Below are 23,374 nucleotides of genomic sequence, written 5' to 3' on the forward strand. Positions count from 1 at the left end.
TGGGGGAAGGTGAGGAAGGGTAGAGTTCTTTTGAGGAGGAAGAGCTGAAAGTGGGTCTTCATGACAATGTCCTGAATATGAGGGATTTATGAAAGGGAGGAGTCGAAGATGACTCTGAGATTCCTGGCTTCAGAGGTGGGGGCAGGGAGGGAGCCCATGGAGGAAGGCCAGAGTTCAGGGAAGCAGTAGGTTGCAGGGGACCCAATAGGGAGAATCTCTGTTTTGCTGGCATTGAGGCAGAGGTCATTGGCATTAGCAGTGCACCAGGCTTGGATGGCAGAGAGGCAGTCAGGGATGAAGGAGGGTGCAAGGGCGACAGTGGGATGTTTGCAGAAGAGTTGTGTATCGTCAGCGTAGCACTGGAAGATGGGGGAGAAGGAGGAAATGAGCCGTGCCAGCAGAGAGAGGTATATGTTAAAGAGCAAAGGCGATAAAATGGAGCCTTGGGCGATGCAACAGGTGGAGGAGGGAGGAGAAAGGGCACAGAATGGTTATGGAGGAATGGTCAGTTAGAAAGGAAGCTCTAACATCGCTGGGACTGCTATTGACCACCGGATGTATGCGGATGATTTGGTCCTAATAGACCAAATACCGGTGGGATTACAGCGACAACTAAATGCCCTGAACTCATACATACAAGAGAACAGCCTGAAAGTCAACGTGAGCAAATTACGGGTCCTGACAATTCAATCAGCAAGGGGAAGGAAGCTACGTAATGGAGCATGGTACATAGAGAATGTCAGGTTAACCGAAGTGACATCATTCATATACCTGGGGAGCTGCATACGTACATCCCTGAGAGATGTACACTAAGTAAACATGCTGAGATCTAAAATGCAGACGATGGCTAACCAGGGTAGACTGATTGAAAAGAAATTTGGCAAATTCTCAATCATTCCGACCATAACCTTTATAAAAGGAAGGCTGTACTGACAGTGACCTTTGGGGCCGATGCGTTTGGGGAAATCACAGAGAAAACATGGGACACTTTAGAATGTCACTTCTGGAAAAAGGTGTTGAAAATTCCACACTATATATCTGCATCAGCGCTAAAACAAGAATTCGGCCTGATCTCTCTGTACGCGCAGGTTATTTGGAAGAACTTGAACCTATTCCGTAACTGCATTTTGGATGTCCCAGTACAAGGTTTTGGAGGATTAAAGGAGGGAATGATGAGAGGGCGGGACAAAGACCTACAAGATTGGAGAACAGTATGCAGCATAGTTCTAAGACACTTGGGCATGACTGATGATCAGTTACAAACTAATCCAAATTCAATAAAGATCATTCGAATGGATTGTGTCCTCCCACGTATTCCTCATCTTATGATATTCGTATCCCAGCTCTGCTGCTTCGGAAAACCTTTTCAACAGAGGGCGCTGTGTTCGAGGCCTGCGGAGTCGAAGTCCCTCAAAAGCCGCCGTCGAGTGTCGACGTCATCCGCTATATAAAGGGCTCGAGCAGCGCACGTTACCTCAGTTCCGTTTTTCCGACGCAACTGCTTTGTGGTACGAACGGCGCATCAAATTTTTCTTCGACGATGTCCTCGTCATCTACTCCCACCACGCCCAAGACAGGGTTAAAAGAATGTCAGAAGTGTGGTAGGAAAATGTCAATAACCGACCCCCATCGGAAATGCTTCTGGTGCCTCAGCTCAGACCATCGGGTTGACGAGTGTGGTTCCTGCCAGGCCATGTCCAATAAGGCTCTTAGGGAACGTAGAGGTAAACTGGCGGTGGGGGAGGAAACCTATATGTCTTCCAAAAGACAAAAAGATTTGGATGAATCTAGTCGAAAATCTCGACATGAGTCGAGGAGGTCGAGATCAAAGAGTCTTTTGGGGAAATCCTCCTCGTCTTCGACGAAAAAGTCAAGAAAGCGACGTCACAGGTCTTCTTCCCCCTCTTCCTCTTCTGAGAGGAGAGTAACTTATCCAACAAAGCATGATTCCCCAGAAAAATGGGAGGCATTTAGGGCTGCTTAAAATATTCGAGAAAGCGGCCCAGGCCCCTCGAAGTTGCAGCGCGGTGATCATGCCTCCAGCCAATCTAAAAGTGACAGAGGGAAATCAAAATCTAAACACGCGAGAGCCGAAAAAGAGTCGAGAGTGTCATTAAGGGAAAGTTCCCCGACGCCTCGTACTAAGTCAAAACCTCTGGTGCATAAGTCGGTGGTAGCGGAATCGACATTGGTGTCGAAGTCGCCAATGAAAATGGCGTTGACGCCTTTAATTGTATCAAAGCCTTCTTCGACAGTATCGAAGCGGCCTTTCGAAAACGTCGAAGCCAGCATCTTCGTTATCAACGCCTTTGATGCCTTTATCGAGGCATTCATTAATCCTGATATCCAAGTCAACGCCATTACCCATGCCTAAGTCGATACCACACTCTTTACCTGAAAAGGTTTTCCATCCTCAACCTATTCAGGAATTTTTCAGATCTATTTCATCCATTTTTGAAGAACACTCCTCTGAAGAGGATGTCACTTCAGCTGGAGTTAGGTTTGGAACCAGGGAGGTCCCTGAAGAGCTAGTGGACCAGAATTCCAAAATAACAGATCTTTATGACTGTCTCCAAAATACCAGTGGCCTAGACACTTCACCTGAAGTGGATTTTGAAAGACCAGACCCCACAGATCATGCTGATCCTAGTTATAGGAATCTTATGGGAAGGGTCATTGATTTTATGGGTTGGAAGGCAACTTCCCCATATTTCGACCAGGATGGCATGACAGAAATCTTGAGTGAAGGTCCTCTAAAAGATCCTGTTCTTCCATTGCATAAAGCACTTCAGAAGAGGGTGATGGTGTATTGGAATACTCCTGATTCCATTTCAGCAGTAAACAAGAAATTTGTACCAAAATACAGGCCATCATTATCAGATCCGGAATATCTATCTAAACATCCATCCTCTGAAAGTCTAGTTGTTCAAGCTGCAACCTCCACTAGGCAATCAGCTTACCGATCAATACCACCAGACACGGATGATAAAAAAGTTGATGCTTGGGCCCGGAAAGGTTTTACTTCGGGTAGCATGGCCCTTAAATCGACTAATGCCACTTGTACTTTAGCAAGATTTACATATACCCTGTGGGACTGCATGGCATCAGCAGCTGAACGCTTCCTGGAAGGTGAGAACGGGATGGTTTCCTGGCTATAGTAAAAGATGGTAAAGAGGCTATGGAGCAATGCCTTCAGTCAGGACTGGACACTGCCGATAGTATAAGCAGGTCCATGGCATCTAGAACGGTCCTACACAGGTTTGCATGGCTAAGGAAATCTGGCTTTGCACCAGATGTGCAGTCTAGAGGACTTAATACAGGGGTGCACAACTGATTTTGACAGAGGGCCGAAAGTACCTTACATGAGGGCTATAGTGGGCCGAAAAGTAAATGTGGGCGGGGCGGTAGGCGGGGCGTGGCAGGAGGCTTTTTAAACCCCCAAGTTGTACTAAACACATGGAAAAGGAATGTTTTTGAGGGGCAACAATTTTTGTTTGTATTTCAAACTTACATTTTGTACTACACATTTTCCATTGTTATAATTTATTTCTATTTAGTTATTGTATCTCGTCTGTTTAATTAACTTATATATATTTCATTGACCCTAGATTGGACATGCCGTTATTTTGGACTGCTACAGTTTGCTCTTTGGGTTGCCCAAGAGGAGTATGGCCTTCGTTGAATCAGGTTTCCTCAAAAAGCCAAAGATGAACATCTCCTAACTGTGCCGGTTTTAGCTTTATTATTGGGTTCACTCTTGGAGTGCAACACTATGCCCCATGGCCCCCTCACCCCCAACCAAACACTATGCCCCAGGGCCCCCTTACCCCCAACCAAACACTATGCCCCATGGCCCCCTCACCCCAACCAAACACTATGCCCCATGTCACTCACCCCCAACCAAACACTATGCCCCATGTCCCCCTCACCCCCAACCAAACACTATGCCCCATGTCACTCACCCCCAACCAAACACTATGCCCCATGTCCCCTCACCCCAACCAAACACTATGCCCCATGTCCCCCACCCCCAACCAAACACTATGCCCCATGTCACTCACCCCCAACCAAACACTATGCCCCATGTCACTCACCCCCAACCAAACACTATGCCCCATGTCCCTCACCCCCAACCAAACACTATGCCCCATGGCCCCCTCACCCCCAACCAAACACTATGCCCCATCGCCTCCTCACCCCAACCAAACCCCCCACCCCATGGCCCCCTCACCCCCAACCAAACCCCCACCCCCCAAATCAGCACACACAAACCAGCACCAATACAGACCCGAACCCCCACCCCCCAACTCAGCACACACACAAACATGCACCCATAAAGACCCGAAACCCCCCAACCCCCCAACCCCAAACCCCCCAACTCAGCACACACACTCTCAAGCATGCACCCATACAGACCCGAACCCCCCACCCCCCAACTCAGCACACACACAAACATGCACCCATACAGACCCGAACCCCCCAAATCAGCACACTCTCAAACAAGCACCCATACAGACCCGAACCCCCACCTCCCAACTCAGCACACACACAAACATGCACCCATAAAGACCCGAACCCCCCCAACTCCAAACCCCCCAACTCAGCAAACACTCTCAAGCATGCACCCATACAGACCCGAACCCCCACCCCCAACTCAGCACACACACAAACATGCACCCATACAGACCCGAACCCCCCATCCCCCAAATCAGCACACTCTCAAACAAGCACCCATACAGACCCAAACCCCCACCCCCCAACTCTCAGCACACACACAAACATGCACCCATAAAGACCCGAACCCCCCACCCCCCCAACTCCAAACCCCCCAACTCAGCACACACACTCTCAAGCATGCACCCATACAGACCCGAACCCCCCACCCCCCAACTCAGCACACACACAAACATGCACCCATACAGACCCGAACCCCCCAAATCAGCACACTCTCAAACAAGCACCCATACAGACCCGAACCCCCACCCCCCAACTCAGCACACACACAAACATGCACCCATAAAGACCCGAACCCCCCCAACTCCAAACCCCCCAACTCAGCACACACTCTCAAGCATGCACCCATACAGACCCGAACCCCCACCCCCCAACTCAGCACACACACAAACATGCACCCATACAGACCCGAATCCCCCACCCCCCAAATCAGCACACTCTCAAACAAGCACCCATACAGACCCAAACCCCACCCCCCAACTCAGCACACACACAAACATGCACCCATAAAGACCCGAACCCCCACCCCCACAACTCCAAACCCCCCAACTCAGCACACACACTCTCAAGCATCACCCATACAGACCCGAACCCCCCACCCCCCAACTCAGCACACACACAAACATGCACCCATACAGACCCGAACCCCCCACCCCCCTAAATCAGCACACTCTCAAACAAGCACCCATACAGCCCCGAACCCCCACCCCCCAACTCAGCACACACACAAACATGCACCCATAAAGACCCGAACCCCCCACCCCCCCAACTCCAAACCCCCCACCCCCAACTCAGCACACACTCTCAAGTATGCACCCATACAGACCCGAACCCCCAACCCCCAACTCAGCACACACACAAACATGCACCCATACAGACCCGAAACCCCACCCCCCAACTCAGCACACAAAAAACATTCAAATCAAAACATTCATACACATCCGACAACCCCCCCTACCCCCGCATCTCAATATACACACAAAATACATTCAAATACAAACATTCATACACATCCGACACCCCCGCATCTCAACATACACACAAAATACATTCAAATACAAACATTCATACACATCCGACACACCCCCCACCCCCGCATCTCAACATACACACATAATACATTCAAATACAAACATTCATACACATCCGACACACTCCCCCACCCCTGCATCTCAACATACACACAAAATACATTCAAATACGAACATTCATGCACATCAGACACCCCCCCAACCCCCGCATCTCAACATACACACAAAATACATTCAAATACAAACATTCATACACATCCGACACACACCCCCACCCCCTCAAGCATTACCCATACAGACCCGAACCCCCCACCCCCCAACTCAGCACACACACAAACATGCACCCATACAGACCCGAACCCCCCACCCCCCTAAATCAGCACACTCTCAAACAAGCACCCATACAGACCCGAACCCCCACCCCCCAACTCAGCACACACACAAACATGCACCCATAAAGACCCAAACCCCTCACCCCCCCAACTCCAAACACCCCACCCCCAACTCAGCACACACTCTCAAGCATGCACCCATACAGACCCGAACCCCCCAACCCCCAACTCAGCACACACACAAACATGCACCCATACAGACCCGAACCCCCATCCCCCAACTCAGCACACAAAAAACATTCAAATCAAAACATTCATACACATCCGACAACCCCCCCTACCCCCGCATCTCAATATATACACAAAATACATTCAAATACAAACATTCATACACATCCGACACCCCCCACCCCCGCATCTCAACATACACACAAAATACATTCAAATACAAACATTCATACACATCCGACACTCCCCCCACCCCCGCATCTCAACATACACACATAATACATTCAAATACAAACATTCATACACATCCGACACACCCCCCCACCCCTGCATCTCAACATACACACAAAATACATTCAAATACGAACATTCATACACATCAGACACGCCCCCAAACCCCGCATCTCAACATACACACAAAATACATTCAAATACAAACATTCATACACATCCGACACACCCCCACCCCCGCATCTCAGCATACACACAAAATACATTCAAATACAAACATTCATATACATCCGACACCCCCCAACCCCCGCATCTCAACATACACACAAAATACATTCAAATACAAACATTCATACACATCCGACACCCCCCCACCCCCGCATCTCAACATACACACAAAATACATTCAAATACAAACATTTATACACATCCGACACACCCCCCCACCCCCGCATCTCAACATACACACAAAATACATTCAAATACAAACATTCATACACATCCGACACACCCCCCCACCCCCGCATCTCAACATACACACAAAATACATTCAAATACAAACATTCATACACATCCGACCCTCCCCCCCACCCCCGCATCTCAACATACACACACAAACATAAAGCAAAACAAACCTGACACACAAACACAAACAGAGCACTTACCGGAGATGTGCTGGAAGGCAGGTAAGCTGGAACGCTGGAATCGTACTACGGCTGGCGTGGTCCAAGGCTGAAATGCCTTCCGGCATCAAGCCTTATGGACCACGCCAGCCGTAGTGCTGGCCCTCCATTGGTGCAGCACACACGCATTACGTGGCTCTTAGGAGCGACGTGGTGCGTGTGTGTGCTGATCCAATGAGGGCCAGTGTTTTGTCCGGCCCGGAAGACAACAAAGACTTTCCTAAAGGAGGGCGGCCGCGGGCCGCCCTCCATTAGGAAAGTCTTTGTGCCTCGCGGCCCGGACAAAAGAGCATGGCGGGCCGCAACTGGCCCGCGGGCTGTATGTTGTGCACCCATGACTTAATATGTCCTTTGACGGCTTGAGGTTGTTTGGCAGTAAGGCGGACGAGAGCTGGAGAAGCTGCAGACCTCAAAAGCGGTAGCAAAATCACTTAGCATCGCTATAAAACAGCCTCAACAACACTTTTACGCAGGCTCATCTTACTGGAAGAGTCACCCCTTTCGCTTCTACTCCTCTTTTAGAAAAGGGAGGGCACAGGCCAGTCAGAGAGGCCAACAGAGAAAACCCTTTTGTGGCGGAAAAGGGAAAGGTGCTAGATCAGCCACAGCAGCGGCTACTGCCTCCTCAGCCACTGCTGCAGCCGCTGCAAAGCCACTTTGAGGTCTTCACCTACAAAACCCCTGTGGGAGGCAGAATCACTCGGTATTTGGACGAATGGTGGGGCATTACGTCCGATGCCTGGGCACTAGAGATAGTGACCCATGGTTGCTGCCTTCCTTTTCATCAAAGACCTCAAGATCATCCACCGGGAGCCAACTCTGTAAAAATTCCAGACCCGCTCCTTCTGCAGGAGATTTTGACCCTGCTAGAGAAAGGTGCAATAGAACATGTACCTGTAGCGGAGAGGAACAAGGATTGGTACTCCCCTTATTTTCTCATCCCCAAGAAGGGCGAAGGATTGAGACCCATCTTGGATTTAAGAAACTTAAAATAGTTCCTCAGGAAGGACAAGTTCAAGATGATGACCCTTTATCAGATCCTTCAGGCTCTTCAGCTTCAGGACTGGATTGGTTTCATTGGACCTTCCGGATGCTTACTTTCATGTGCCAATCCATCTCAAGCACAGAAATTACCTGAGGTTCGCAATTGGTGGTTCCCATTATCAGTTTCGGATTCTACCATTTGGGCTGACCTCCGCCCCGAGGGTTTTCACCAAACTGATGCTGGTGGTGGCAGCGAGTATCAGAAGAAGGGGGATTCATGTCTATCCTTATCTGGACGATTGGCTAATCAGGGTGAGTTCATCCGAACGAGCCCAGGAACATCTGGCCTTGACCTACCACTTCTTACACACACTAGGCTTCTCCCTCAATTACAAGAAGTCACAAATAATTCCAAGCCAAAAACTCCAATTCATCGGAGCAGTCCTGGACACTTCCTCAGGGAAAGTCTTGCTTCCCGAGGAGAGAGCTCACCACATTCTGCAGATGGTAACGAAGCTTCAAAATGCCCAACATCTACCGGCATTCGACTTTGTAAGGTTGCTAGGGCTCATGGCATCCTGCATTTTTCTGGTGCCAGAGGCCAGATTGAGGATGAGATCCCTTCAATGGGCCCTCAGGACTCAATGGTCCCAATTTTCGGGGGAGATGTCAGATCTTCTGCAAGTCTCACCCAAGGTGGCTCAAGATCTTCTATGGTGGGCTTGCAAGGAGAATATCCTCAAGGGGGAACCCTTTTAGCAACCATGGCTGAAGATAACGGTAGTGACGGACGCCTCACTCACGGGGTGGGGAGCCCACACCAACGATCTGACAATCAGCGGTCGTTGGTCTCCATCGGAGTGCAAACTACACATCAACCTTTTGGAGCTGAGGGCAATCAGACCAGTGCTGTAGGCCTTTCTGCCTTCTGTACGGGGAAAGAATGTCCTGATAATGACGGACAACACAGTGGCCATTTATTACCTCAACAAAATAGGAGGCATAGGATCACTCCCACTTTGCAGAGAGGCAATGAAGCTCTGGTTCTGGGCAATGCAATTAGGAAACTTTCTATCGGCAGTTCCTCTAGCCGGAGAGTTGAGCACCGGTGTGGACGCTCTGAGCAGGCAGAGCACAATCTCCCACGAATGGGACCTAGCTCAGGAAGTCCTTCAGGAGATCTTCGCCCTTTGGAAAACCCCTCAAGTGGATCTGTTTGCGACCGGTGCCAACCGGAAGTGTGAACTGTACCGCTCAAGGGAATTTCCCCCCGAGAGGAGCTCTAGGGGACGCATTCGTAGTGGACTGGGTATTTCCACTCCTGTACGCGTTCCCTCCTGTTCCCGTGATTCCTCAGGTGATCAGGAGGTTGAGAAAGTTCAGGAAAACCATGATCCTAATTGCCCCGGATTGGACCAGGAGGATGTGGTACCCGGACCTTCTGGACATGTCCATCTGCTCTACAATATGTCTTCCACAAAGAGAGGATCTTCTCTCACAAGAGGAAGGTCAGGTTCTCCATCCAGAAGTCAAGACACTCAGCCTTCACGCATGGTTTCTGAGAGGCTGAGATATAAGGATTCGGACCTCCCGGATGACATAATGGAGATTTTGCTTTCGGCCAGAAGGCCGGCAACAAAATCCCTGTACCGGTGTCGTTGGAACAAGTTCAGTAACTGGTGCAAGGGTAAGAATGTGAATCCATTCCTTTGTAATACTCAAACAGTACTTTCTTTTCTCTTACACTTAGCCAATTTGGGGCTTCAAGTTGGTACTATAAAAGGATATTTGGCAGCGCTATCTATCTTTAAGCGTTCCTCGGAAGAGGTACCCTATTTTAAAATGTCCTTAGTAATTCAATTCTTAAAAGGGCTAACAAATATGTACCCCCCGACACCTTTTCAGGTGCACATCTGGGATTTGCATTTAGTCTTAAAATGTCTCATGTGTGCCTCTTTTGAACCTTTACATTCTTGCCCTTTAAAACGTCTCACTCTTGAAACAATTCTATTGGTGGCTATAACATCAGCCCGCAGGGTGAGTTGCAGTCACTGTCTTGTAAGCCTCCTCACACCATTTTCCATATGGACAAGGTTATACTAAAAGTCAAACCATCTTTCTTGCCTAAAATAGTTTCTGATTTTCACAAATAATTACTTTAACTTCTTTTTATCCTCCGCCTCACGCTAATAAGGAAGAGGAAAGGTTGCATAGACTGGACCCAAATAGGGATCTCAGTTTCTACATTTCCAGATTGGCAAATCTTCGACAATGTGACCAACTATTTGTTGGGTATACTGGACACAAACTGGGGCTTGCAGTGTCTAACAAACTCTATCCAGATGGATAATTCTAGCAATCTCTGAATGCTATAGATTAGCTGGGAAAGAGCCTCCAAATGGACTAAGGGCTCATTCAACCAGAGGCATGGCAACTCCCACGGCTCTTCAGAGGGGTGTCCCGGTGCAGGATATTTGTGCTGTGGCCACCTGGTTGTCAATGCACACCTTTGTAAAGCATTACTGCTTGGACTCTACTTCATATCAAGGAGGACTCTTTGCAAAAGCTGTCCTTTGTTCAGTCCATGATTAAAATTTCTAGTACTCCCACCTCCAAAATTACCACTGCTATGGGAGTCTATCATAAGATGAGGAATACGTGGGAGGACACAATCCATTTGAAGAACAAGTTACTTGCCAACTGTAACGTTCTTTCGATTGGATGTTCCTCCCACGTATTCCTCATCGACCCTCCCAACCTACCCCTCTGTACAGTTTATGCCAATTGCACTCAAACTTCCTTAAGAGCCTGAGGACTTAAAGCCTGATCAGCTGATGCGACCATGAAAACCGTAAAAACAGAACTGAGGTAACGGGCGCTGCTTGAGCCCTTTATACAGCGAATGACGTTGACGCTCGACGGCGGCTGTCGAGGGACTTCGACTCCACCGCCTCGAACACAGCTCCCTCTGGTGAATAATGTTTCTGAAGCACAGAGCTGGGATATGAATATCATAAGATGAGGAATATGTGGGAGGAACATTCAATCAAAAGAACGTTACAGTTGGTAAGTAACTTGTTCAACTCTGGAGACAGGATTGGATCTGGACCCAAGAAAAAGCATGTAGAGTGAAATTCTGCCACTAGGAATTCACTGTTGGTAGGCCCTATAATGTCCTACCAAAATATTAGAAAAAATGCTCAAACACCTGGATTAGATCTAAATTGCTACCAGTTTTGGTGGTATCCCACCAGTGATTCCAGTGGGATGCCAACAAAACGGTAATACCATTTACGCCACCTGGAATGCCGGAATTAGCATATTCCAAGTGACTAAATGCTGGTAAATCCCTATTCCATGGAGTCCCATAGGACCCCATGCACGGGATTGCCAGAATTACCGGCACTGCAATCAGTGCCAGTAATTCTGGCATTTCTTTGCCAGTGGGGGCAAGATTTACTCCAGCTCTTGACTGGAGGTAAATCTGTGCCCTGCCAGTGCCGGAATTAGCATCAGTTTTACCAGGACCTTTATCGCACCAGCAAAACTGTAATGAAGTCTCTAAACCGAGGTTTACATTTTGTTAACTGTATATTTAAGTACATGTATGATATTATTGACCAGATTTCATACAAGCGCTCTTGGTGTGTTCCTTTGTCATCATCTGGGTTCATGTAATGGTCAAGAAAAGAAATTGGAGGCACTGGAAGAATGGCAGTAATGCATTTTGTGGTTCCACTGAGAGCCATGCCTTGTCTTACTGCTTTTCTCGTCTTCTGAAGGAAACGCCAGACTTCGACCTGCAGTTCGACAAGTTGTACAGGTGGACAGCCAGCAGCTTTGCCCAGAAGAACACTCTGCTCTCCTGCATTTGGAAGCTGAACACTCGGCACCTCTCAGGCACCATCCGCTTCACCAATGTCTCCCCGGGAGAGCTGGAAGGTAAGGATATTTGTGCAGCCACTGGCAGATACTTTTTCCATTACATACTGTGGTCCCTGAAACATATACTTCATCAGGCACTGACAGAGAAACAGCAGAATCCTATGTTCATTTGTATTCATAGTTAAATAAAGTTAGTTCTGTGTTCCAGGAACTATGCGTATAATCGTGTGAGGTTATAAAACTAGGCAAATCATGCAGTCATGTGTATTTAAGCTATTTTATGATATATCATCAAGTATTTGTACTGCCACGTCACCACTGCAGTAGTCTTACGGCACCTAGCCTTTTCTGATTATTTAGCCTATTGAGACCTCTCAAGGGTATTGCCAGACATTGGTACGTGGATAAGGAAGTGTAAGGGTGGGCATTGTGGTGATGGGAGAAGGTGAGGATGGTGTGGGAGGTGATGGTGAAGAGGCCGACTACAATAAAGCAAAGAAACCCAGGACCGAGACAAAAGGGGTGGCACTGTTGGGATACGTTTGTGGTTGTAGGGATGCGTGGATAATAACTGCTGATAGATGTTGGGATTCAATAGAAGAGGCGTCAGCTGTGTGCAGGTTATTTTTTACTGTAATAGCAGTATCTAGGCCAGCCAAAGCAAGGTAATAGATGATGTTGGTGATTGGTTCCATGATGGACTTGAGATATGCTCAAGCAAGCCCTAGTGTTGTTGAGGCTTTCACCACGTTAATGAACAGCTCACCCACCTTCCATATTAGGGGAGAGAACTGACTTTTTCAAGCCAACTGACTGATGTGCCAGCATCAAGGATTGGACATGTAAAGATGTATGCACGGGGGAAACATGAGGTGAGTGGGGGAGAGGGGAAGCGGGGACATGATGGACTTCACTCCAGTGCTATTAGATTCCCTAGAGTATACGATGGGTATGAAATCGAATGGGGTTCCATTTTTTTTTTAAATATTTGTATTTGTTATTGTGTTATAGTCTACAGAATTTTCACAAATCTTGATATAAATAAGAAGAAAAAAGAAATATACAAAATCAAAGAACTCATCCTTTTTTACTACATTATACACAAAATCTATCATATACAACAATTTATTAAATAAATACACTTTTTTACAATTTTATAAAACCAAGCTCATCCAAAAATCTTAACACTTCAAACACCAAACCGATTTCCTGCCCTGAGGCAAGTCTCTCCCAAACGGGCAAGTAGTGAATCATTCCCCACTCTGAGGCTTTGCACGGCTATACATTTGATCAGGATACACCGTAGGAGTTGGACTGTCTGTGTACTGCACAAGTTACATCCAGATTCCACCGACCCCGAATTGCTCCTTGCCCGAATCCCCCATATCTCACCCGTTATAATGGCATTCATCCTAAATCTTATAAATTCCATTCTCCATCTGGCATTAGGAGTGTGGGTGAGATATACCGGCAAGGTACCCCTGGACTTATCCTTAATCGAGTGAGAAGAAGCGATCACAGACGATTGCATGGTATCCACTGTGAGGGCCCAGTGCCGGTCCAGGATGGCCTTCTTGTCACCCAAAGGATTTACAATTATGTTTTCCATAGGGCGGTTTACATTTTGCAGATATCTTAATAAGAATACCTCACATTTGTGTCAGGACAATGCAAACCCCAGAATTCATATGATGGCCCAAGTCTTCATACAGAGACTCCTTTTCTGGCACATGTATGTGCCTAAAGAGTGAGATAAATCTACAATCCAAAGGGCCGCCAATGATTTTAGGCCCAACTCAGATCGAAGGCACGCCATCGGTAGCGATTGTTGTAACTTCAGAACTTTTTTCGGGATACGGCCCTCAATCCTCACCCAATCCACAGAGCAAGACCGCGGATCTATCTCCACACCATATAGTAATGTTGGAACAATTGTATTCCTATATAAACGAATCAGAGGGACTATGGAGAATCTGCAGTACCCCATATTCAATCCCTTCATTTTCAAGCAAAGCTGATCCACAACCCGGTCAAGCCTCTCCACGAATGGATCCATAGAGGGGCCGGCACGAAGCACAATCCCCAAACGCTTCACCTCCATCACTGCTACTCCATTCAAATGCCATCTAAATGGAGGTACCGTTTCAGAGACTGATGGAAGCGAACTATGTTGGACCTGGATGGATTGATTATTAATTCATTGAGCGCTGCATATTGTCCAAAAGCATCCAATAGTCTCTTCAATCCCACTGGCGTGTAGTCAAGCAAGACCACATCGTCCGCATAGGCTAACCAAGATAAGTCCCTGGCGCCAATCTTTGGACTAAGCAGAGCACAAGGGTCAATAATGGGGTTCAATATATATGAGACTAAATTGATGGTAAGGGTAGGAAAATCTGTTTGGCTCTTGAGGAGATGCACCTCAGTAAACTATTGTAGTGCCCCAAGTATGTTGTGTAGTAGAGCATCTACATCAAGTGAAGATAATAAAGAGTGTGTAAGGCCAAAAAAGGGTGTTCCAAGAACATCAAAGTACTAGGTGTGTCATACCAGAGGGGATATCTAAGGTTCAGCACATAATTCACTTCCAAGGTACAAGACTTAGAGAATGCAACGTTTACTATAGAGTAGTCTATATTTATCATGATCGCATCTGTGGAAAGCATAAACTCAAAAAATAAATAATAAGCACATTTAACAAATCATCACATTTGAGAAATATAAATCATGAAGGTTCCTACCTAATCGTTTTGCTAGTCTTAATCTCCAAGGCGGCATGGTCCGAAGGCTAGCCCACAGATCCATCTTGCAGAGAGTCTTCTAGGCTCTCCTCAGTGCCCCTCTAACTCCCATCCTGTTCTCCAAACACACCAAGGACATTTCTCCATCAGCCACATGCCTGTAAATACCTCCATGCGTGAGCTCTGCATTTTGATAACATATGGTGAATGGGAATTAACCAAGGTATATTTTGCACTCCTGGATTAAGGTGGGGTGGAAGTCCTTTATACAATCTCAATGTCTGATTTCAATTGTATGGAGGAGAATGTGTGGCTTGCAGGCGTAATTTGAAAGTTCGTTGGTATGGAGTCAAATGAAGAAAATTAGGAAATTGAGTTGTGAAAGGAGGAGACCTAACCTGCCAGAGAATGCTGGAGTAAAGCGAAAGGTAAAGGTATGCAAAGGACTTAAAGGGGGCAAGCGAGATGGCATCAAATAAAATGAAAAATAACAGGGTTTAATGAGATGAGGAGAGACAGACATATGAGTGACAGATAATTCAAGTAACCCTTAAAGCCAAGCTCCTGCCAGTGGTTGATGTTGTTTTGTAAGCAGCAGCACAGGTGCCCACTGGTTTGGCTGATACAGCTGGTGGTTGGTTAAGGTTGATTGGAAGAATGGTGAATAGAGAGGGGTTGAGCTTGATATTGTTCCAGAATTAGAAGCAGAGTGAAAAGAATTCTAGTTTAGGGTCTGTAAATGGAGCCAAGTTATGTATGGTCAAAGGTAAGTGAGGGGTTGTGAGTCATCTACATATTTTCTTAGCTGTATGCATCTATGTATCCCTGCAAAGAGGGGGTAAAAAAGTGGTAACAGGCCCCAATAGAAGAAACACAGCATGAATTTGTCATCAAATGCTATTTGAGCTTTGTATATGATATGATATATGATAGTTTATCTATATAGCGCCTATACACAATGTGTTTCAAAGCAAGGGAGGGAACAAGAGAAAATACAATGACATTCTTACAGGCCATGAACAGTAAGGATGTGAAATTAACTATCGTACTCGGCCTGACGACATTTCAGATAGTGCAAGAGCTAAGACATAGATAAGGAAGGGAGGCTGAAGTAGGCTGGAGGGGAGTGAGGGGGAGCAGGGTAGAAGAATCAAGCAAAACAGGCAACGCCAGTGTGAGAGAAGGGGGGGCACAAGGAAACGTCACTGGGGAACCAGAGGGGTGGAGATGGCCTGTGGGGACAGAGGGAGTAAACACATGTTGGTGCATGCTTACCTGCTGTCTAAGCAGGGGTTCGGGCCCTGGATCCTTTTGGTCCGTACAGGTCCAAACAGGAATTGCCCTTTTCTTTGTCCGCCCTTCGCGTCGGACGCCCAGGTGAGAGACACCCTTGATCTAAGAGTTAAGAGCAGGAACGAAGAGGCAGGGCTAAGAAGGTGGGTGGTGCTTAGGCCAGGTGACCTAGATCCACTTGCAACTGCTCCCCATCTGCAAAGCAAAAGAGGCTGGAGGGCTCCTTAAGTAGGGAAAAAGAGCAGCAACTAGGAAGGCACCAGGTGGGCGGGGCTTGCTAAGTGGGAGAAAAGAGCAGCAACCAGGAAGGCACCAGGTGGGCAGGGCATAGGCCAGGTGACCAAGATCCACTTGCTCCTGCTCTCTATCTGCAAAGGAAAAGAGGCTAGAGGGCTCCTTAGGTAGGGTAAAAAGAGCAGCAACCAGGAAGGCACCAGGTGGGCAGGGCTTGCTAATTGGGGAAAAAGAGCGGCAACCAGGAAAGCACCAGGCGGGCGGGGCTTAGGCCAGGTGACCAAGATCCACTTGCACTTGCTCCCAATCTGCAAAGGAAAAGAGGCTGGAGGGCTCCTTAAGTAGGGAAAAAGAGCGGCAACCAGGAAGGCACCAGGTGGGCGGGGCTTGCTAAGTGGTGAAAAAGAGCGGCAACCAGGTAGGCACCAGATGGGCGGGGCTTAGGCCAGGTGACCAAGATCCACTTGCACCTGCTCCCCATCTGCTCCCCGTGAGGCCAGGATATCCATGGTCAGAGCTAAGCGGGGGTAAGGAAGGCTATGGACATCTATGTATCCCTGCAAGACTAGTGTACACATGTGGTAAGGTCCCCAATAGGAAATAGCAGCAAAGAGGCTTGCCTGCCCAAGACTTCCACTGGAAAAAGGCAAAACATTCAGAAATATTCGCCATTCCACTCTCCCGAAAAGAACCCATCCATCCTTCTTCGTGTTACCATCTTTCATGGGCCAGCGATCATGGCACCCATGTGACAGAGGGAGCTATTAGGGAATCAGTGGGGTCTTCCAAAGTCACAGAGTTCCCCAATTCATGCCGGTTCCAGCCTCTGCGGGGAGACAAACAATGCTGCAGGACCTCAGAGGGCCTCTAAGTCCACCATCTCGCATGCCCTGCCTTGCATCGCTTTGCATCATCTCACTGGCCCTGGATCCATCCCTGACTCCCAAACCTTGCGCCCTAGGGGGATACACTTTGACCGCTATCCAGTACAAAGCTCTGGGTGTGTGGCCTAACTGAGGCCCCTTAAAAGCCACAGGGCCACAGTTCACCAACTTCCATCTCTATCCTCCTATTCCGCAACAATGCCCGGATCCGCCCCAGAAAACGTCCACGTCACCCGATGCAATGCGGCCCCGGAAACATATCCTTCCTTGGGCGAGTGCGGAAAACCAGGAGAATCATGCAGTCACCTTTGTGTATTTATAGTTTGTTAAAACCATAATGCAAAACACTATATGAAACACGCAAAACGTTAAGAGAATCAAACTATTATTTGTACAAAGCAAAGACAATTATACAAATTAAAATATGTATGCATGTTTAAGAAATTAATAGCATAGATCAATCAGCACAAGAACCAGGCCGCCTTAACCTGTTACCTTGTATGACCGAAACTGAAAAGGCAACCTTACTTCAAATCAGATTCAACAATCACACAGTTAATTCTAGGTCATAATCTAAATTATAAATGAGTAGAACAATATTATGTAACCCATGACATGAAGCAAAGTCAGTCACTTTACTCTCAACTCATTTTACAGGAACTAAAGTAGGCATTGACAGAGGCAACAGATTTGACTTCTGTCTATTATTGGTAGACGCATTTCCAGCCACAGTTTCCGGCACCCTCCCCTTGTTGTACACTAAGGGAAGTGCACTCTCCAATTTTGTGCATCTGATCTTTCCGCAGCAGGACTAGATGGCAACTATGGGAGAGCAGGGCCACTGGATCCCTTTCCTGTCACTTTTAGCGGAAAATGCACATGACATTCACTCTCAGCCTGCCTTATGGAGAATGTACTCACATTATTCCATGCTGCGTGTAGCAATTTTCATTGCACTACCTTGTATGTACAAGGATACACACAACATAGATGTTTTGAATGCAGTACATAGTCCACTTGATCACCCCATCGTCTGACATGTACATGAAAACGAACTGTACATGACAACATTGGGACCATCTAAAAAGTAGTCAGAACAGAATAGTTTTATCCCACAGCTACAGACTTATTAATTGATTGTCCCCAAGTTCTTAATAAGGTTGATAGTAATCAACCCCTTCGGCTTAACCTATACTTATAGGTTAGTATTAGATACAAGCTGCACGACTTCCTCATGCAGTACTTGCTCACTGAGTATATGCCATGCTCAATTAACCTATCAAACAATGCCTACAGGCAGAACACAACATATAGCTGATAGTAGGGGCATCACTAGAGCATTAAGCATCTCATCTAGGTACACTCGAATATTTACATGAAATGCTGACATGTGAGAAGGCTGCCTGTGATGGCGTAAGATGTCCTTGCAAAATGTGCTACTATCTACTGATCATTACATTACACGTTCTGTGCCTTAACATATGCCAACTCACAGTGCTTGCATGGCAATTGCATAGGAAGGAATATATGCTATGATAGGAGAGATGCCAATCGCACTGGTTATATTTGAATAGACGATTCCAGTGACATCTCTTGCAATCTAAGAGATATTGTACACATACGTTATCAGTAAATTGGTTCTCAAAGTAATGGTTTATAGCATAAGCTATTATCTCTCATCCGTTGTATGTTAATTGCTACTTAAAGCAATATTGAACATGAAGGGTGCAGTGTTACAGCCCACAACCCATTCTTATATCCATCAGAAGCTCCCCTATCTTTAGATCTGGAATATGGCACTCATGAAGAGGACCCTATACAAATATGATAAAATATAAGAAGGAGGAACATGCATCTGACTCATGGAATTTATTATTAACAGCCATCAATAAAAAAGATATGACTTTTTGGAGGCTGATGGGAGCGTGGACTACTGAGAACCATACCTTAAATACAGGGAAATACCCCAGAGGTGGTTTGCTACAAACACTTCAAATGTATACACATCAAGCTCCAATTTCCATATGTAGTAATAGTTCAGGGCAACTGCCCCTTTTATTTTTATTATAATTGTTCTTTTATAACGTGCTTAATACCAATGAGTAGTTTGTAAGCACGGGATCGTGATTCGTAACTCTGTTACTCTGTGTTGTCTTGCTTCCAAGACAAGAGGCTGGAGGTAAGGGTTAACGACATCGTTAATGGCAACGGTGACCGTTAACACTTACCACCATATTCCGAGTTCCCTTTTGCGGGTTGGCATTTAACGCCTGCTTTTACGGTGCCGTCATTTACTCCTTCCCCATTCCCATTGAGCCCTATGGGGGCAGGAATGGGGATGGGGAACCGGTATGGTGAATGGGGACTTACCGGTCCCTCCAACCTTGGAATGGACCGGTAATTACTCCATTCACCATGCTGGATATCCATGGAGTAAATAGCTCCATGGTAGCTTACCATGGTGCTCTTTACTCCATGGATAGCTCCAGCCTCGGAATGAGGCCCAAACACTTTTCCCTTGAGCTATCCTTCCTCCCCTTTTTTAGTGGAAGATATAAGGGTCGCTATCATGAACCAAAGAAATGACAAGGCCCCAGGTCCTGATAAAATTCCAGTGGAACTTTATAAATCAGAGCATCATATCTGGGCGCCATAGCTTACACGCTTATTCAATGCAGTTTTAGACACAAAGGCCCTCATTACGACCCTGGCGGATTTTTACCGCCATCGACGGACTTTCCGGCCATGGCGTAAAGTCTGTTTACGCCATGGCGGATGGTGGACTTACCGCCCCATTCCGAGGTCGGCGGGGCGGTAAGTCCCCATTGACCCATTTACCCTTCCCCATTCCCATTTCGGCCCCATAGGGTATAATGGGAGTGGGGAAGGAGTTAATTACGCCACCGTAAATTACGGTGGCGTAATTAACACCAAGGTCCCATAGCGCCATGGATTTTTACGCCCGCAAAAAGCGGGCGGAAAAATGACCATGGCGCTATGGGAACTCGTAGTTGGCGGTAAGGGGTCGGCGCAGCTAACGCTGGCGCAAACCCCTTACCGCCAGGGTCCTAATGAGGCCCAAAGTCTGTACCACCATCCTGGACAAAAGCAGAATTGATCCCCTTTTTGGTTTTGGCACTTTGGTGGTGTACGCCACCTATCGCTAACACATTGGAACTGTACATGTAAAAAAAGGAGAAAGTGGAGTTCAGGAGAAGTGTATGGCATTGTCATGGCAACTTGCAGCGTGTGGCGATGAAATGGTCGAAGCACCATCTAGGCCTTGACCCTCTCGCTCATGTCTGCTGGCCTGCTGCCGTTGCCTTGGAGCTGTGCACACTGCGGAGTAGGAGCAAAATGAATGCACTTGACTATTTGCCCATTATTATTTTAATTTGGATACACCAATGCTTTTCCTCACTTAAACTCCTGACGGTCTATGTTTAAAGGCTGCCACGGAGTGATCTTTTTCGAGCCAAAGCTGCAGCCATTTACAGCCTGGCGCTGCTGCCGGCATCCCCAGCATGCACAGCGCATGACGTCCATGGGTCTGCGCCCAGCCAGGGTGCTCTGTTACTATATTTCCTGCAGATTAATGCCACAGCAGCCCCTTACGGGACCCGTACATGGGCACTCATCCAGGTAAACTCGGCTTAGCAGTGTTCACAGTAAACAGTGGCTTGTTCCAACAAAAAAATGCCCCACCTTCTCGGAAAATAGACCCTCGCAGATAGACTCTGTCCCGGTATAACGGGAAATGTAGCTGCTCATTAACAAGCAAAAATCAAGGATCACGCCCAGGAATAATAATCAATTCTTACCGGCAGTCCTGTACGGCACCTCCTAAAACTCCAACCATCAGTGCAGTTAGGCAGTGGGAGTTCAAGCATAAGCCCTGGCCTCGCAGCAAAATGTACTGTATGACTTGAAAGGTTTACAGCAGTTGTGCAGCTTCATAGTGCTCTAAATTGGAGCTGTGGCTGTTTTCGAATTTGACAGTACTTAATGTGTCACTCGAATGCAAGAAAATCTGACAGTTGTCCCGCAGGGACTCGACCTCGCGATCTGCAGGCTCCACACGGAGTTCTCGTGCAGATGCACCAACCATATGTCTTTCACATTAGAAATAAGCTTTCTTATGTGCCATGGTGACGGTTCAAAATGCATACATGTTTATACATGACATTCTGGGATTAGTGAGAACAAACAGCACCACAGGTTAACAACAGCCGAACAGCAACACTAGCAAAGTAGTAGCACTGCGGCAGCACACGAGACGTTTGCAGCGTCAACTAAACCCAGGCAGTAAAATATGTAACAATCAGAGTGACCCGAAGAAATCACAAAGTCATTTATTGGGGTTTAAACACTGGGCTGGCTGACATTGGACAGCTGCGGCCCAAGCAGAGTGGGCACAGATGAAGAAATATAGTGCTGCCGTCTTTTAAAAACACAAAAAACATCTGCGCTATAAAGCGTTGAGATAAACTCTAATGGCAGCTGAGAATCGCAGTGGAATTGTTGCTTTCTTTGTGTGTGTGTGTGTGTGTATGTGTGTGTGTGTGTATATTTTACAGACCTAATACTACTTGTACCTCTTCCGTAGTTATTTCCCCTGTTCCCGCACCCTCCTGCCGCCTCCCATCCCCATCCCCCTGATTGGTCACCGGAAACCCACTTAGATCGGATTCCCAGGGCAGACCCCTCTTCTGTGCAGCCCCCTCGGTGAAGGACCTGAGATAAAGGACAGCAGCTCCTGAAGAAGCAGCTCCAGACCGTGTTGGCCCGTGTTAGCCTGTGGTGCCGGCAGCCGTCGACCAGCAGCGACCAACAAGGTAGGAGACCAGCAGTTGATGCTCATCTGTAAACTGTCCAAACTCATCGCAAATCTTTCTACCCCCAACTGTTATGTCCTATCACACTTAGAGCGGACTCCAGCCAAATAGTGTCATTACATAGTTTGCCCGCAATAGCCATATTTTGCATCTAGCTAACCTGTAGCTTTAGCCATATATTGTTCCAAGACAGGCTATCCAAACAAGAGATATATTGTTCTCAGATATCCCAAAGACAAACTTTGGTCTAAGTAGATTATACACAAGCAACATGCACCAGATAGCAGCCTCTCACATCTAGCCTGACTGCCCCAGACAACCTGACTGAGACAGACAGCCATCTGTATTGGCACGACTTTGCTAACTAGCACTAATCAGGAATTTGATATGAGTCTCTCTGTTTACTATCTGCCATTGTGTTCCTGCTACTACTGCTATTGCATTTTCTGCTGCCCCCCGTGTCAGGCCCTTTTCTCCCTCTATCCAGGAGTCTCAAATCTAGTGGTTTTAATTACTGTGTGACATTCTGTGAACCCTAGGCCTTTCTCCCTCTATCCAGGAGTCTCAAATCTAGATGTTTTAATTACTGCCTTACTTTCTGTGAACCCTAGGCCTTTCTCCGTCTATCCAGGTGTCTCAAATCCAGGTTGTGGTCCCCATATCTGGCTACTATTTTCCGAAACCTACTGTATTGTGAAACCTAGGCCATATCTCCATATCTGCCTACTGAATTGCGAAACCTAGGCCTGCATCCCACTATACAGGACTCCCAACCCTAGGTGTGTTTTCCCCGTACCCACATTCTAGTGTGAAACCTAACCTCTCTCCCCTATGCAGAACTCTCAAAGCTAGGTGCGTTTCCCACATCTGTCTATTATACTGTGAAACCTACTGTATTGTGAAACCTAGGCCATATCTCCATATCTGCCTATCACTTCTGCCTTGTACGCACTGGATAAAGATCACTGCAGCCGAAAAAACATTGAAGCCTACAGTACGTATACATTACACCACATCTGTGGACACAGCCGCAGGCACGGCCAAACATCCATGCACCATCGAATGCAGCTATGGCTATGCTCATCTGGCGCATATAGCAGTTCAAACTGAAACACCCGACACGTACCTCAACACCTCTGCCACTAGCATGCAGGGACTGCCAATGAAAAGAAATTCGGTATAGCTGGCCACACATCGACTCTTCTACAGTAGCAATCTATAGCAAACCTCTTACCGCGCCCACCCACGTGCCTGACTTATTATTTTTTTTTTTTTGGCT

General features: G+C 47.1%; 1 protein-coding gene across 1 annotated transcript in view; it reads left to right on the forward strand.

Annotated features, from left to right (window-relative positions):
• LOC138568862 (exocyst complex component 1-like) overlaps positions 1 to 23,374 on the forward strand; it is a 1,144,699-nt gene that overhangs the window by 228,077 nt on the left and 893,248 nt on the right. Inside the window, exon 4 of the mRNA XM_069646643.1 lies at positions 12,006 to 12,165. Coding sequence (XP_069502744.1) covers positions 12,006 to 12,165 — 160 coding nt within the window. The remainder of the gene's footprint in view (positions 1 to 12,005; positions 12,166 to 23,374) is intronic.

This window comes from Ambystoma mexicanum, chromosome 2q (assembly GCF_040938575.1).
Source record: "Ambystoma mexicanum isolate Mex_15411 chromosome 2q, UKY_AmexF1_1, whole genome shotgun sequence".
In the NCBI taxonomy this organism is placed as follows: Eukaryota; Metazoa; Chordata; class Amphibia; order Caudata; family Ambystomatidae; genus Ambystoma; species Ambystoma mexicanum.